The sequence below is a fragment of the Myxocyprinus asiaticus genome, chromosome 30 (assembly GCF_019703515.2).
Source record: "Myxocyprinus asiaticus isolate MX2 ecotype Aquarium Trade chromosome 30, UBuf_Myxa_2, whole genome shotgun sequence".
Lineage (NCBI taxonomy): Eukaryota > Metazoa > Chordata > Actinopteri > Cypriniformes > Catostomidae > Myxocyprinus > Myxocyprinus asiaticus.
In genome coordinates, this window is record NC_059373.1 from 16,379,642 (window position 1) to 16,397,001 (window position 17,360).

Consider the following 17,360-nt stretch of genomic DNA (forward strand, 5'->3'; position numbering starts at 1 on the left):
CGGTAACCACCAGCACTAAAAATATTTCAGTGACGTACACCTCGTGGCATGATATCTCTACATGAAATAAACAGCTTTGACTTTACTTCTTTGGTTTCATCTCCAAGAAACTTCCATCATACCCCACGACAGTGAGAGATTACAGAGAATGCATGTAAAGCCCCGAAATATTTTTTTTTCTTCTACATTGAGTTAATGGAGTTTCGTGGTATGCTCTGGTACTCCCTAAATGAGCTCATTGAAATATGCAATATCATTTAGGATATCCATATTGGTTGAATGCATATGTTGTGCATGCTTTTTTTAAATACATATTTTAAATCAGCAGGCGGAACATCCCTGAATGAATTTGCTTTACATGTCATGGGCCATCATTACTACTGTAATGAGGGAGACGAGAGGAATATTATAAATTTTCCTGGAAATAAGTTCCTATGCTCACTCTATGTAATGTTATTTTCATCATGTTAATCCCTTGGAAACATATTGCAAACACTGACAATCATAGACAGTTAGTTTTTGTTGACAGACTGGCTTTTATTTTTAATATTTTGAAGTGAGATTTGAGAAGTGAATAATTATTTAGATGGTTAAAAAATCTACATGGAAAAAAAACAATTTGCTTTAACTGTGAAAAAATAAACATACATATTACATTTTTTTTCCTCATTTAAAAAAAAAAAAAAAAGTTTATTTGAAAATGGGAAATATAAAACATATTTCATGAAACAAAAGAAAAAAAGACAAGTAAACAAAAAGAAAAGAAAGCAAACCAAAATATATTTTTAAATAATTATGTGATTGTGTATTATATATATTATTTTATGATCTAGAATTAGTCATTTGGATACATTAAATAGTTTCTTTGATAATTGTTTTAGTGTGTGTGTGTGTGTGTGTGTGTGTGTGAGTGTTTGTGTGTGTGTGTGTGTGTGTGTATGTGTGTGTGTGTGTGTGTTTGACAAGTGGCTGGCTCATCTTGAACTTGTTTTTGTGGACACGACTTATAATTATGGATCACTGGACTCATGGTTATTGGTTTGTCATGGATGAGAACAGAGGAACATTTAAAACACAACTTTAGATTTGACACGTCAGGGATAGATCAGTACAAAGAAAGCACCTGGACCTCAAGACCATACATAAATGCCTATATTTTAATATTTACTAAAAACCTACACACACAGACCTATAAAAGTTAGGCTACTGTACACATTCACTGAAAAGTAACACTGAAAAAATAAAAAACGAATCATTGCCTCAACAACCATAACATATGCATATAAATAGCTTCTACTCAAAAATGTACATATTTATTTTATTTTTATTTATTTTATTTTATATTTGCTTTACTTAATTTTCATTATTGTGTAGAACAATAATGTGTAGGAATGTGTAAAATAATTGTGAGTTCCTTGAGCTTCTTTGGATTAAAAATCCATAAAATTAAGGTTTTGAGCACTACTAACTCAAACGACTCAAAGTACAGAACTAAGGTTGTGGGAAATACCCATAAGCCCTTGCGCTTGAATAATTTAAGCATGCTTGTTTGGTCAAAAATAACTTAAGTGGGCATTTAATTAGTTGTTATTAAGAATTCATGGAGATTTTAGCTCTTTTTAGTATTATTGATGTTGTTTTACTGTAAATAGCTGTTTTTATTGAACAGTCACCATAAGGTGGTAAGTGTTCTCTTTGGTAAAGTGGATGTTCAATCCTTGTAATTTTACTTTGTGTATGTGACTGTGCATTGCTAAATTGCAGCTTTACGTGCATTGCTTTGGAAATCAAGTTTAATGACTGACCTCAGTCATTATTTATTATAGATTCCATTAAATTAAACAGAAAAAATATAAATGTTACTTTCAAACAACTTACTATTTGTTGTTAAATCTTATTTGTGAGACATACTTTTCTAAGTAAATTAAGTTGAATTAACTGATACATTTGGGTATATCTAACAAAGGTTTTCTAGTTGTGCTGATATAAATTGACCTTAAGTTAAATTTACTTAAAAAACCTTGATGCAGTAATGCTACATATATATTTTAAGGAAATCTAACACATCTCAGTTTAGTGTCTATACATGTTATATTTACCTAAATAAAATGTAAAATGACTGAATGACTGAAATTCCCACCTGTCAGTGTTTACAGAATGACAATATGTTTCATTTCACTTATTTGGTTTTAGATCTTCTACATTCCTGAGCACTGAGAGCGTTTTGACATTGTTTTGGGGAGCATTGTTTAGTTAACTGACAAAGGAGCAATATTCTCACCTATATTTTCGATGACTTATCGCAGTGTGTTGCCTCAGGTCTGTAGTGAAGCTGCTCGGTGGTGCTGTTATAGTGGTCACTGTCCCTTTAAGAGAGCGCGCTCTAGGGTGGCGCTTTCCTCCGCAAGGGCTTCTTGATATTAATAGTGTTGGTGTCTTGAAACTGACGTAATGCTTGGAGTCTGAGGTCCTGACAAGCGATAACATTTCTGATAAAGAACTGAGATCACTGCAAAAACCAACCTCCTTTTTTTTTATTCCAGACTCAGGCGTTTTTTTTTTTTTTTACTATTAAACACAGTCACCCAAGATTTCACGTGTACAGGGGCAATTCGCAATCTTACATCCCCATAAAAAGAAATAATTCCCCGAGATCAACAAACAAACAACACAAAGACGGTTCATGGCTCACGCCAAAGCTCCACCATCTTTCAGACTGCAAAGACTATTGCAGTTTAATCAACAGGTAAGGAGAAAGCGAATCAATGAGCATTGCGATCACGGCAAGAAGAACGATGAGATGTGAATTTTTAGCTGTAGTTCCTGAATGCTGATGGCTTTTAGGCGGTGAATGTTATGTAAGGTTGAGAAGGGCTAAGGGATTTGATAATCAGTTGAGCGCTACTTTTCAATGAAAATAGAGCAGGGCTCCTCGGATTTCGGCATGGCTTTTGGGTTTTAGGCAAAATAGACATTGGAAGTGGCGTTTTGTTAGCTCGAGACAAGACACGAGTTTTTTTTTTTTTGGATTACTTTTTCCTTCCCATTTTCTTTAAAGCCATTTCGTTCTGTGTTGCAATGCGTTTTGCGCAAGAGAACAGCCAGTATGTAGAAAGACCTTTTTTTTCTCTTTAACAGTTAACAATGTAAAATCTAAAATTAAGAATGGGTTTGTTTGTTTTTTCTCGCCGCAACGTGTTTAGTTGTGCTGTTTATGTTAAGACAAAAATAGCGATATGGCTCGTAACAATAGTTATACACAGTTTCATTTGTGTGTAGGCTACTGTTTTTGCCTAAATGATGCTTAAAGCTGAACGGCCTTTTCCACACAAACTTCGAAAACTTTCCGTAACTGATGTTCGATAAGAAAACGCGTAGGCATGGCAACGCGCTGAACGTTACACTTCATTTTCCAGATACAAAGAGGCGCATGTTGTTTACATGACAGTCTACAGACCTTAACTGGCTTTTATCGGTATTTTGCAGTTGTATTCGAAGGCAGGTAGCGAAATAACACTTCTGTGACTGTTTCATTGCTTATATATTTCTTCGAGGCGATGGAGACGCACTGCATGTTTCGTGGAAAAGTTTAAGAATAGCGGTAATGAGCTACTTATGACTATACGAATATAATATTCGATTTTAATATGTGTTTTTTTTAGTAAATGGAACATAAGGAAAAACTTTATATTTGTTTGACCAACTGTGTGGACCACCTTCGCACTTCGGTGTGTTTGTTGGGGACTGTAGTTCACAAAGTTTCTTGTGGCGTGACTAAAGTGGCGTGATGGAGCTTATCACTTTCCAGAAACTTTTCAAAAGAAGTTAAAGGAATTCCAATAACTCTGTTTTTGATCTGAAATATGGGCATTTATATAGAAATTTAGCATTTTGAAAATTCCTGTTTCTTACAGCTTTTATGCACTGCAGTCTCCTTAATGTTTTCTTTCTGTGAATATTATCTTAAAGAGAAACTTTTGTGAAGGAATGTTTTCATGGCAGACAGTAGCAATACACCATCTATTTATATGTGTTTCTTTTTATATATATAACACATTGTTTATGTATGTATTCCTATACCGTAAAGTTTGCAGTATGTGTAATAGCTGAGGAACAACTTTGTAAAGTGTTCGGATTTTAAGTTGTTGCCGGTTGTTGCAAAGTTCCACATCTCTGCAACTGTGGTGAAGTTGCCAGTTAATTTGGTTTTACAGTCACTTTCGCATTAGAATGTCATTAGTATGTTTAAGTCAGTGGAAACTATTTGATAAAATCACCCACACTTCACTTAAATGTGCGGTCTTGAAGCGTAACCTGTATCTGATTGTTATGATACAAAATCCCATGTTGGTTCCAGTAGATGAGTTACACGGTTTCCTGTAAACTGTGAAACCTGCCACACTTGGGCAGTCTGGAAATGATATGCTCGCTCTCTCGCTGAAAGGATTCATTCTTGTCAGAAAAAGTTTCTTAATGACAAAGCCCGTGCAAGCAAATGCAGTTCATCATTTAGAGAGAAGAGGAGAAACTCACAACTATAAACAAAGTTTCAGATACAGTCAACAGAGAACCTCAGCCTTGTCATCATCAGTCATAGTCACATTAGCTTAACAACTCTTTTTGCAGTTTTATGACACTTTTTTTTCTTCTTTTGATATTTATATTGATGTGTGCATCAAATAGTAGAAAATCATTTTACTTGCAAAACTTAATGTAGACATCAAAACTTGTGCAAAAAAATATCTCCATCTGCTTGGAATACTATTTCATCCTTTGTGCAATGTATGCATTCAAATATTTGAACTATCCATTCAGCAGTTTGCTGGATTCAGTTTGTGTCTAAACAGAAGAATAAGAGCCACATGAGTTGTCTGATAACGTGCGTTTGAAGTTATTGAAGAGCTTGAGGTGTATTTGAAATGTAAATGACTCCACATCTGTGATTTCTTTGGAGAGAGGCAATAGATCAGCGTTGTATAGTCAGGAACTTTACGGCTGACAGATGAATTTGGGCCTTGGTGCAGGGAGAAAGTAGCAGTGGGGGTCTTCCATTTGTTCTTCGTTGCTTCTCAGTTTTGCACAAGTTCTTTTTGGGCTAACTTCTCTCCGCACTGTGATTTGCCACTTGTGTCCCTGCGGCAGATTCATGTGGCGTTGGTGCTGTTAAATAAGAAGCCTGTTGAGAAAATAAATTGAGGGGGTTTTCTTTAATGACATAGATGAAGAATGGATCATGCCAGCATACTAAATAGAGGTGTTTTCTTGCAAGGAACAAAATGAGTTGATGCCTCTGAAAAAATAAAAAATAAAATAATAAAAAATAAATAAATAAATAATAATTTGAAACCTTTCTCTGTTTATAGAAAAGTATAAATCAGACCGCATGATTATTTGGCCTTTTATGACTATTGCTGTGTAAGTTTTTACTTATTTGTTGCTCCAGATTTTAACACAAGCAAACTTTGAAAACCTTTTTCTAAGTAGCAAAGGAAAGTTACAAAGTCACATGGTGTCCATTTGCAGACTTCTCAAAAACATTTTGTGCGCGCATTTGAATCTGAAACTTTCTAAAATAATAATAGTAAAAAATAAATAATCGGCACTTTCAGAACCAGCATTGTTTTTTTTTCTCTCTGGTTCTATAAGCAACAGTCAAGTCTGCAGTCCACCATCATTGCATGTGTTTTGTAATGATGTGTCAATGACTGTATAGAATTTTTTTTTTTTTTTTTTTTTTTTGGGTGGCGAGACACCTTCCCTAGTGGTTATAAATGCGTTATAAATTTGAGTTTTTTAAAGACAGTCTGATGAAATGCTAAGGTTTCACAGACAGCTTCTTATAATTGGTGACCTTAGAAGCTTTTATAATATATTTGATTTAGCCTGCGGATGAATAGCTAGTTTTTACTGCCGTGTTTTCAGGAATAAAAGAGCTACAAGTCACAGAGGTTGTTATTTCTCTGATTATAGGCTTTCATTCTGTTTTTAAGGGACAGAAGGATTATTTGGCTCTGGATCTGTGGTATAGACTTGTTAGGATATTCGGATGCATTATAATAGATATATTAAAGACTTCTCACAAAACAGCATCGTCATGATTTTTCAGGTTAGGTGTTCAGGCAAAATCACTGCATTTGATGAGGAATAACTTAATTACAGAAAAGGTTTTTTCTTTTTTGGATATTATTTGAATCTAACCTGGAGCTGCATTTTTTCTTTTGTTATAAATGTTCTGTTGTTATGAAATCTTTCTATTCGTTTTTTTCCCCCTGACATGCTGCCTGTCTGTGTGGGAACGAGACACATGTCACAGCAACCTCCTTAATCCTATAAAATATTACAGCTTTAGCTTCAGTATGTATTTATTAATATAACATTTTTGATGGGTAATGTTTTGATTTAGCTAATAATAGATCTCAAACCTTGATCTGTACAACTTCTGTGAAGTCTGTTTAACAACTCCCACAGATAAGAGAAGGTTCAGTTTCCATTTTGACTCTGCCAGAGCAGTTTGACATCACTTGTTAGGCTAATTATGTGGTGTGTAATATTTTAGTGGTTAGCATACATCTGGTAAAGTTTGATGCTGACCGAAAATGCTCCGTATTCCCAGTAGAAAGGTAGTAGGTTGCTCTGCAAGTAAAGAAAATAAATCAAAAGTTCCCCTAAATATTCATTCTTACTCATTTACAAAAACAGAGTTTTTGAAGGAATTGAAAAGAACTGACATTTGTGTTGTGCTTACAGTTTGAAGTAACGTAAATGAAAAAATTATTCTTAATAATCTTTGGCAGTGTGTGGTTTATCATTGCTAGCCGTTCCCGTTAAGACTAGCTTGTAATGTGGGCTGACTTTGCTTGACCCTTTATTAAAAAAAAGCTTGAAATCAGTATGTATTTATTTGATTACAAACTAGTGTTGTTAGCCTAATAGCTCCATCCTCTGTGCTCCGCTTTATTTACTGCTCTCTGAAACTTTATGAAAGTTTTCATATCAAATCCTCCAGCGGTGCCCACTTCCTCTCCTTCCCATTCCAATGTGCCAGTTTTAGTGTGTCCTCCTGTCCGATCTTCACACCGACACTTCTGGAACGCTGATGAGTCAGTTTAGCCTTGTCTTTCTCCCTTTTCCTTTCTATCATGGTGTGTGTTCTCTTACCTCACAAACAAGTTTTCATTTGACTTTTTGCATCTCTTTTTTTCCTCTTCACCTCATGGTGGCTGAATGTTCTCCATATGTGTGGTCTGGAGGCTGGTGCAGTTGACGTTTGCTAACCTGAGACAGGTTGGACAGTATGAGTGGAAGAAAAGGTTTGTGGGGGGGAGGGGTGTCTTTGAGAGTGTTTGTTTTCCTGTTTCCAATTTGGTCGGCCAGGAGGCCTGTACTGTCAGAGCTTCCATTCATGAAACCTGCTGTCAGACCGCCTGAGTAAATGACACAGGATTTCTCGTGGCTCCATGGTGTCCATGTTGCTGTTATACCATTTGTGTGTCTTCCAAGATTCCAAATTTTACGATTCTTTGCTAACAACACATCTCTCTTTTTTTGGGGTGGGACCACTTTTTTTTTTTATAACCCTTAAACATTTTGTTCAGTGATTGTGCAAATGTTAATGTATGCTGTTTAGCTGATTGTCTTTGGGTTTTTCTTTGTTCCTTTTAAAAATGAATGAAAAAAGTTTAGACAGAGAACTTTCTTATTGCTTAACTAAAGTGTGGACCTTTTGTTTCGTTGCAGTGATCGAGAATAGCGGTGTAGTGTGGTCACCACTTGCAACCTGGATCATCTACACCTGTGAGGTCTTCTGAGAAAAAGGAAGTACTCTACGGGACGGCACGTTTCATAAACAACGCATGTACAGACAACATAGCACGAGTTAACTTTGAACACTGCAGGAAAACATGGAATGATTTCCAGGCCAGAATGGATGTGGAATAAAGGATACCTCAGAGGGCTCCTTAGGGAAGGGTCTTTGGATACGCTGTCAACTCTGTTATCTGCCTCCCTGTTGGAATTGAGTGTGATAATGCTATAACCCAATGTTTAACAGAGGTATGTATATGTGCGATTGTGTGCTGAAAAAAATGCACCGATTATTTAGGCTGTGTTGCACTGTGTTTGGATGCCTGCTATACGAATAAGATAGATTTTATGACAAAAGACGCACAATTTTTTCTTTTGTGATATACTCCTGTTGCGATGGCTGGATGTTTTGATGGTGTTGTGTCAGGGTGATCTCGCTTTTAAAACTTTATTTATGGTTACTTTTAACCCAGTCTTCCTGCAGTTCCAAGCAGTGATCTAGACCACTAGATAGCCCAAGCTGTTAAAGTGCTTTGATCTTCAGTAAGGCCATCATCCCCTGCTTAGCCGTTTATTACGTGGAACAGTAGAATTTACTGACTTTCTTTTCTTTAACCTTTTTTTATTAAATGCGGTTTTCTCTGGGGTAATGAGAGGCCACACAAATTTTATTTAGTATGTGGGGCTTTCTGCATGTGAAACATTTGTAGACCAGGTGATAGTGTGGTCTGGTATTCTTCTCTGCCACAGCGTTTCTAGAATGTAGGGTTTGAGAGAATCACTTTCTGGAGATTTGTCTGAAACGTCCTGAATGTCGATTAAGATGTGCATAGTTAGATCTAGATAGAATTTACAAGAAATAATCATCCTGTTTTTGTTAATGTTCATGTATTTATTTAAAGATTATATGCTTTACTAATATTAAAATACTTGATTAATATTACCGGTAGTTGGTGAGGTGGCTCTGAAAAGCTTGGATAAAAAAGCCTCCTTTCAAGAATGCGACAATGTTCAAGATACACTATTTAATATTTCTTTTCAGGTTTTTTGTTGTGATTACCAGTTGGTTTACATTATTAAAAAAAAAAAAGAAAAGAAAAAAGAAAACTGACAAGAAGTTAGTTCTAAGAAAAGGTCTAACATTTTGTTTGCATTTGTTACTTGGTTTGATATTTTGTATCTAATGCAATGGCATTCAGACATTTTTAAGTGTGACCTAAGTTTCCAAATATTTTATTGTGCCACTTTAGATAGAATTTGCAAGAAATCATCATCCTCTATTTTTATGTACCTAATGTTAATGATAGTTGGTGTGGTGCCCCTCAAAAGCATAGGTAGGAAACTATTCCCTTTTAAAAACGCGACACTTTTCAATTGAGGTTTCACTTCTCTTTGTGTTTACATTAGAAATAATGTAATAACATATATGTATATTATAATATAGTTATGCTGCTGGGTTATTTAATGACATTACAAATAGTCACAATTAGCATGTGAAACACAAACATTTTAATATTTCTTCTTGGTCAAGATTTTAATTTTAAGTTTGCTGACTTGCTCTGTGCTGCTCTATAATGCAAATTTCAGTCTTTAGCTAATAATGCAACAACAGTGAACGTAGAAATCCAGTAATCTGAATTTCTGAGAATGGCCGCATTCTTTGTGGTTTGGGTTGTGAGCAGTAGTTGTTCTTAAATGAGGTAATCCGAGAGTGTGTCATAGCTGACTCTTTTTTCCTGGGCAGAAATGTATAAAAACGACCTTTAACGAGCAGTAATTAGGGGATCCTGTCTTTGTGAACACTGCCGCAGTGGAGGTTTCTCTTGTGTGCCCTGCCATTTCAGCACATTTGTGTAATGTTAAACACATGCCATCTTATCCAGTCTGGATTTCAGGGAAAACCTGCTTGTGTGAATGGCAAAATGTGCTTGGGCTTGATGGTTTTTGGTAGGTCTTGGAAGCTCAGAGGGGAGGGTGCGACTGAATTGCAAGATTAACCCCGCGGATCCTTCACCCAGATCTCTGACACAGGCTTCTAGGTCAAGGGTCACCTGAGATCCCTGAGTGCTAATAGGAGGGATCTGGGGTCCCAGAGGCTTACTGAGTTGTATTAATTACATTTATAAAAAATCATGTTCATGTCATAAAGCATGAATTTAATTCAGTAATTAATTCTGATATTTGAAGATTATTATTATTTTTCACTTTTTTAGTAATTGAAATCCTGAAGAATGTTTAAGGTTGCTGAGCTAAGTTGCAATAATGTGTACATGGCGGTTTTAGTTTTTGTTTAATCCTCTCTTTTCAAACGTGACTTAACAGCTTAATTCTGCTCTGTTTCCAAGACACTGTGCCAGTCTTACAAGTCCCCGTATACAGAGATACCCTCCCTATTTAGCTAAACATTTTGCTTCAAATGTATGTAGCTTGAAACCGTGCTTACAGCCCAGACTAAACCCATAAATGCAATTTCCTGCTGATGATTCTTCACTATGATTTAGTTATATTACACATTTAGCAGTTTGCAGTGTGTATACACTAAAGAGTATATTTTCTAAATGACAACATTCCGATCTCAGCCCATTTTTAATTGCAGTTAGACATACAATTCGGGCTTTAGTTATATCATTATAGGTTCAGCTCTTATGCGCTGGGACATCTCGTTGACTTGCATGCCCGTTTTTGGTTATAAACATGGATTTATGCCATGACTTAGGGTTTATGCATATTACTTGTACCTTGCTTTGTATAATTTTGTTGAGTTATAGTGGGGAAAGTTGAGTGGTCTGCATATTTCTCCAGTAGGTGCCTGCATGATGTATGGTGTGCCAGTGTGCTGAGGGAGGCAAACGGCCAAATGTTTTCATAATGTTCATTTAAAAGTCTGATCATTTGGCTCCATGGTTTCTTGGGTTTGCAGAGCATATAGAAATGTTTTACCAGTTGACGCAGCAATACCTTAATGAGCCATATAGTGCTCAAACCTCCACACTTTTCTTAACAGTCTGGCTTGTGCTACTTTTGAGGAATACCATTCCACTAAGAAAAAAGACTTAACATTTGCAGGTGCAAGGGCATTTAGGAACTTTTTTAAACATATGTAATAAGCTCTGAAAGTCGTAGACTCGACAGTCTCGATAGTGGAATTAGTATGTGAGTGCAAACTGGTTGCACACTGCAATGGAAATTCCACATCAATATGTGTTTCAGGCCTGCTAAATAAACAGCAGAGCCCTTGTAGACTGAGAGGTGTCAGTCGTGAGCATGCTTAATGAGTCTCCCACTTGCTCCGTAGTCTGATTCCAATCTCTGCCTGTAAGAATAAGGTAAGCAGAGTTATTACAGACTTTTGAGACAGCTGTAAAATGACAGTAATGAGAGAGGATTGAGGTGGAGGTAGGAGTGAACCTTCTGGCGAACGGTGAAGATTGGGCCGTATTCGCCTGCCAATTAGCCTGCTCTTCCTCCACTCGTGCGGCACCTTTTTGCAATAACCCGAACTAGCACCGAACTAATCTAATTAGATTGAGAACCTGGATCCTGGACCACTGGCAGAACGCACAATAAGGGAGCAATTTATTCTTGCGTGGTGTTAAAAAAGGAGGGAATGGTTGAGTGCAGGCCTGTTTTAGTGGATTGTTTCTGCGAGGCCTGCTCCATATGGTGTTGGGTGAAAAAAGGCCCCAGAGAAGGGGGTAAAGAAAAAGGGGAGACGAGAGTTGCAGCAAAGCTGCAAAAACAAAAATTCTCCAGTCAACCATCTCTAAATTAAAGGGTAATGCTGAGCGCACCACACACTCAGGAGTTGTTTGTTTAAAAAGCCAAACTGCATTAATCTTCATTGCTAACAGCATGATTAATCTGCTGTTTTTCCTCCCCACACTGTTCTTTAAAAAAAAAGTATTTGCCAATCCAATGAGCAGCTTTGACAGAGTGCTTCTGACCACATTGAGTGATGCCTGCACAATGTCAATGCACAGCAATATTACGCTTTTGGTTCAAAGCCCAGATTTCACCTAGTGCAGTTGCATAGTGTTACTGCTGTAGTGTAAAGCAAACCTAAGGTTTACAATGTAATGCATATCGAATTACTTGATGCAAACACCTTTTCTGGATTCTACACCAATGCAGCTACCTCAACCTGCCAATGAATCTCTGCCCCTTGGACCACTTGGTCCTAGATAAGCCATTGACTACATTACATGGACACCAGAAACTGGCTTATTGCGAGAAAGCTTCTAAATGTGAGAAAGTGTCTTTTTGCGAGAAAGTTGCGTTACCGTTTTCATGCACTGTATAGGTGCTCTACTAGCATACTCTACTCCCATATACAGTACATCTGTCTGTAAGCAGCTTTCTCCACAGCAACGAAATGTCCTTAAAACACTTGTGTAATTAACAAATATGGCATCTGAGGAAGACTTTGCTATTTTATTTTCAGTTGCTTCACTTTATTTCCGGATATTCTTGAGTTGTTGCTGTTTGTTTCCTTAACTTTCTATTGCGATGGAAGCGGAATTGCGCTGCAATACTGGGATTTCTCTCTTACGTAAAACTCCAGGATTTCCCCAATGTATGAGCGCATATAGGCAGACATGAAGAGCAGTCGATATTTTACAGTGCTGTCTATAAATGGGTATAGTTGTATGTGCTTTTCCCACTGTACTCCCAGAAATGTTAATACTTTCCGCTGTTGACTTGTTGTTGGAATACATCCCAGAGCTCCAGACTGCGAATAAAATGGTCACAAATTCAACCAAAAATAACTGATTGCGACAATAATTTAAAATCTAGTCGCCACTGGCGACAATTGGGTTGTGTGCGTTCATATGCGGTTTTGTCAGATATCATCTTGTGAGTTATTGAATGTATTTTTAGAACACACACCAGTTTGACTCGCGCCGCTTTTCACCCGTTCTGTTTCTGATGATCTTGCTGCACTGCATGCAACAACAAACCCAGCGCGAGAGAGTCGTGAACAAATGACTCTTTTGTACCGGATCTTTTTCATGAATCACCTGATAAGAACTGAGGGTTTGAACTCAGGAGCTCAGGTTAGCAGTTTGAATCAGATTCACTTTCTCAGCGAATCAGCCATCAGTGAGCAGGGAGCCCAGACATTTCAAAATAAGAGTCCCATGTGTATTTCAGGCTTCTTTATAATTAAAAGTCCCATATTTGGTACCACATTTTTTCTTCTGGTAATTATTGATTGAGATTGGAGTAGCACAATAAACTGCATCTGGGATTTCATTATATTTGCACACTTGTATCTATTTCTGGGGCCATCCAGTAACAGTAAAGAAAGACTAAAGCAATATTTTAAAACAATTAAAATTATATACACTGTCAGCCAAAAGTTTGGAATAATGTACAGATTTTGCTCTTATGGAAAGGAATTGGTACTTTTATTCACCAAAGTGGCATTCAACTGATCACAATGTATAGTCAGGACAATAATAACATGAAAAATGACTATTACAATTTGAAATTTTGTTTCAGAACTTCTTAAACTACTTCAAAGTGTTCTCATCAAAAAATCATACACGTGCAGCAATGACAGCTTTGCAGATCCTTGGCATTCTAGCTGTCAGTTTGTCCAGATACTCAGGTGACATTTCACCCCACGCTTCCTGTAGCACTTGCCATAGATGTGGCTGTCTTTTCGGGCACTTCTCACACACCTTACAGTCTAGCTGATCCCACAAAAGCTCTATGGGGTTAAGATTCATTACACTCTTTTCCAATTATCTGTTGTCCAGTGTCTCTGTTTCTTTTCCTACTCTAACATTTTCTTTTTGTTTTTCTGTTTCAAAAGTGGCTTTTTCTTTGCAAATCTTCCCATAATGCCTGCACCCCTGAGTCTTCTCTTTATTGTTGTACATGAAACTTGTGTTGAGTGGGTAGAATTCAATGAAGCTGTCAGCTAAGGACATGTGAGGCATTTATTTCTCAAACTTCAGACTCTGATGTACTTATCCTCTTGTTTAGTTGTACATCTGGCCTTCCACATCTCTTTCTGTCCTTGTTAGAGTCAGTTGTCCTTTGTCTCTGAAGACTGTAGTGTACACCTTTGTATGAAATCTCCACTTTTTGTTTTGGCAATTTCAAGCATTGTAGAGCCTTCATTCCTCAAAACAATGATTTACTGATGAGTTTCTACAGAAAGCTGTTTTTTTTTTTTGTGTGTGTGTGTGTGTGTGTGTGTGCCATTTTTGACCTAACAGACATGCCAGTCTATTGCATACTGTGGCGGCTCAAAAACAAACACAAAGACAATGTTAAGCTTCATTTAACAAACCAAATAGCTTTCAAATGTGTTTGATATAATGGCAAGTGAATTTCTATTACCAAATTAGCAATTTAGCATGATTACTAAAGGATAAGGTGTTAGAGTGATGGCTGCTGGAAATGGGGCCTGTCTAGATTTGATCAAAAGTGACATTTTTCAAATAGTGATGATGCTGTAATGTAATGTCCTGAATATACTTTGTGATCATTTGACTGCCACTTTGGTGAATTAAAGTACCAATTTCCTTCCGAAACAGTAAAATCTACTATTCCAAACTATTCCAAACTTTTGGCCACCAGTGTATGTACAGTTGAAGTCAGAAGTTTACATACACCTTAGCCAAATACATTTAAACTCGGTTTTTCAAAATTTCTGACGTTTAATCGTAGAAAACATTCCCTGTCTTAGGTCAGTTAGGATCACTACTTTATTTTAAGAATGTGAAATGTCAGAATAATAGAAGAGAGAATGATTTATTTCAGCTTTTATACCTTTCGTCATATTCCCAGTGGGTCAGAAGTTTACATACACTTTGTTAGTATTTGGTAGCATTGCCTGTAAATTGTTTAATTTGGGTCAAACGTTTTGGATAGCCTTCCACAAGCTTCTCACAATAAGTTGCTGGAATTTTGACTCATTCCTCCAGACAGAACTGGTGTAACTGAGTCCGGTTTGTAGGCCTCCTTGCTCGTACATGCTTTTTCAGATATGCCCACAAATTGTCTATCAGATTGAGGTCAGGGCTTTGGGATGGCCACTCCAATACCTTGACTTTATTGTCCTTTAGCCATTTGAAACAACTTTGGAGGTATGCTTAGGGTCATTGTCTATTTGGAAAACCCATTTTCAACCGAACTTCCCGGCTATTTTGTGAAGTGCACCAGTCCCTCCTGCAGCAAAGCATCCCCATAACATGATGCTGCCACCCCCATGCTTCATGGTTGGGATGGTGTTCTTCGGCTTGCAAGCCTCACCCTTTTTCCTCCAAACATAATAATGGTCATTATGGCCAAACAGTTCAATTTTTGTTTCATTAGACCAGAGGACATTTCTCCAGAAAGTAAGATCTTTGTCCCCATGTGCACTTGCAAACTGTAGTCTGGCTTTTTTATGGTTGTTTTGGAACAGTGGCTCCTCCTTTGCTGAGCAGCCTTTCAGGTTATGTCAATATAGGACTTGTTTTACTGTGGATATAGATAATTGTCTACCTCTTTCCTCCAGCATCTTCACATGGTCTTTTGCTGTTGGTCTTTTTGCACTAAACTGTGTTCATCTCTAGGAGACAGAATGCATCTCCTTCCTGAGCGGTATGATGGCTGCGTGGTCCAGTGATGTTTATACTTGCGTACTATTGTTTGTACAGATGAACGAGTTACCTTCAGGCATTTGGAAATTTCTCCCAAGGATAAACCAGACCCCACAATTCTTTTTCTGAGGTCTTGGCTGATTTCTTTTGATTTTCCCCTGATGTCAAGCAAAGAGGCACTGAGTTTGAAGGTAGGCTTTAAAATACATCCACAGGTACACCTCCAATTCAGTACACCTCCTATCAGAAGCTAATTGGCTAATTGTCTAAAGGTTGACATCATTTTCTGGAATTTTCCAAGCTGCTTAAAGGCACAGTTAACTTAGTGTATGTAAACGTCTGACCCACTGGAATTGTGATATAGTCAATTAAAAGTGAAACAATCTGTCTGTAAACAATTGTTGGAAAAATTACTCATGTCTTGCACAAAGTAGATGTCCTAAACGACTTGCCAAAACTATAGTTTGCTAATATTAAATCGGTGGAGTTATTAAAAAATGAGTTTTAATGACTTCATCCTAAGTGTATGTAAACTTCTGACTTCAACTGTATATAAATAATCAAGCTTTTGATACTTAGGACAATTGAGGGACTTGTACACAACTATAACTCAAGGTGCAAACATTCATTGATGCTCAAGAAGACAACACACTACTGTATGCATATTATACTTTATGTAAATATCTGTAATGTAGATTCTGAAGAGCAGTACTAAATAATATAAAAAAATCTTTTATCTCTTATATTTGTATAAATTATGAAGTGTGTGAACATTTATGAGACAAAAGGGAATGCAAACATATCTTCTCAACTATATATACTGTTTATTAAACCTTTGATGAATGGGTTATCAGCTGGCTTTCTATCTTGTTTCTGAACAGCAATCTAAATCGATAAAATCTGTGATTTGGCTACTAAAAACAGCCATTTGGCTCCTTAATGTTTCAGTTTAGTAGCCAATGGCTCCTAAGTCATTTTATTGTCTGGAGCCCTGCATCCTATTATGTTTCTTATCTGGTTTGTTCACGCACATATGCACTCCTTAAAAACCTGTAAAAATTATACTTATGCATTTTCATGGCCCTATAGGCCTGTTCTTCAGGATAAACTTGGGTGTATTAAAATGCTTTCTCTTAATTCCTTCAACGGCGTAAGGAAAATGCCGTTCTCGTTTACATGGTGTTTCGGAAAGCCGCTTTCTCCAATAACCCTGGAAAAAAACTTTTCTTAGCTGATTGTAAACATGGTCACTGTAGGCCCAGGTGGGCAGATTTACCCTACTTGAATAGCAGCCGGAGACCATTGACGGGAGCCTCGGCTGTGTCTTTGGCAAACACAAACAGGAGCCTTCAGAAGATCTCTCCATTTGTTTAGAGGAAGTCCCAGAGGCTTGTTACTCTACCCAGCCCCCTTTTCTTATGGCTATCAGATGTGTATCCTCTACAAGGAGGGCAATTTACAAATGTAAGTGTTGTCACAACATAGGAGGAGACAAAAGGCATCACGTCAAGCAAGTATGCACCTCACTATAAGAGTGGCATTATTATACAGATTAGAGCAGTTCAAATATATGTGGATGCTTCTTTTGGTTTCTTGTTGTGGGGAGAAGCGAGGGTGTCCAGAGTGACAGAGCTACTGTTTACTGCTACCCTATGTGCTGTTATTTGGCTCGCTGTGTCTGTACTAGAGTGTAGTTCTCAGAAATGTCTATGATCACAATTGTCCCACATTATGATCACTGGTTGAGGTTAAGATTAATTGGTATTTCAAAAACCTTAAATGATGCTTCTATTTCCTAGTCATGTTTGATAACAGTTATAAAACCAGTTATTGGCATTTTAGAAACAGTTATTGTTGAAACGTTAGGGACTATAGTTACTGTTTAAGGTGCACTCCCTGCTATTTTGTTCCTCTTTTAATGTACACTCCCATAAGTTGAACACATGAGGAGTCATATCA

General features: G+C 37.1%; 1 protein-coding gene across 6 annotated transcripts in view; it reads left to right on the forward strand.

Annotated features, from left to right (window-relative positions):
• The window catches only part of trps1 (trichorhinophalangeal syndrome I), a 221,675-nt gene that overhangs the window by 32,876 nt on the left and 171,439 nt on the right, over positions 1-17,360 (forward strand). Inside the window, exons 1-3 of one of the 6 annotated variants that reach the window (XM_051663826.1) lie at positions 7,073-7,100; positions 7,251-7,310; positions 7,738-8,052. In XM_051663826.1, the coding sequence (XP_051519786.1) occupies positions 8,040-8,052 (13 nt within the window). In that variant the 5' untranslated portion in view covers positions 7,073-7,100; positions 7,251-7,310; positions 7,738-8,039. Of the gene's footprint in view, positions 1-2,306; positions 2,747-2,811; positions 3,105-3,222; positions 3,602-7,072; positions 7,101-7,190; positions 7,311-7,737; positions 8,053-17,360 lie in introns of those variants that run through there. The other 5 variants (XM_051663821.1, XM_051663827.1, XM_051663825.1 and 2 more) reach the window with 5 other exon arrangements.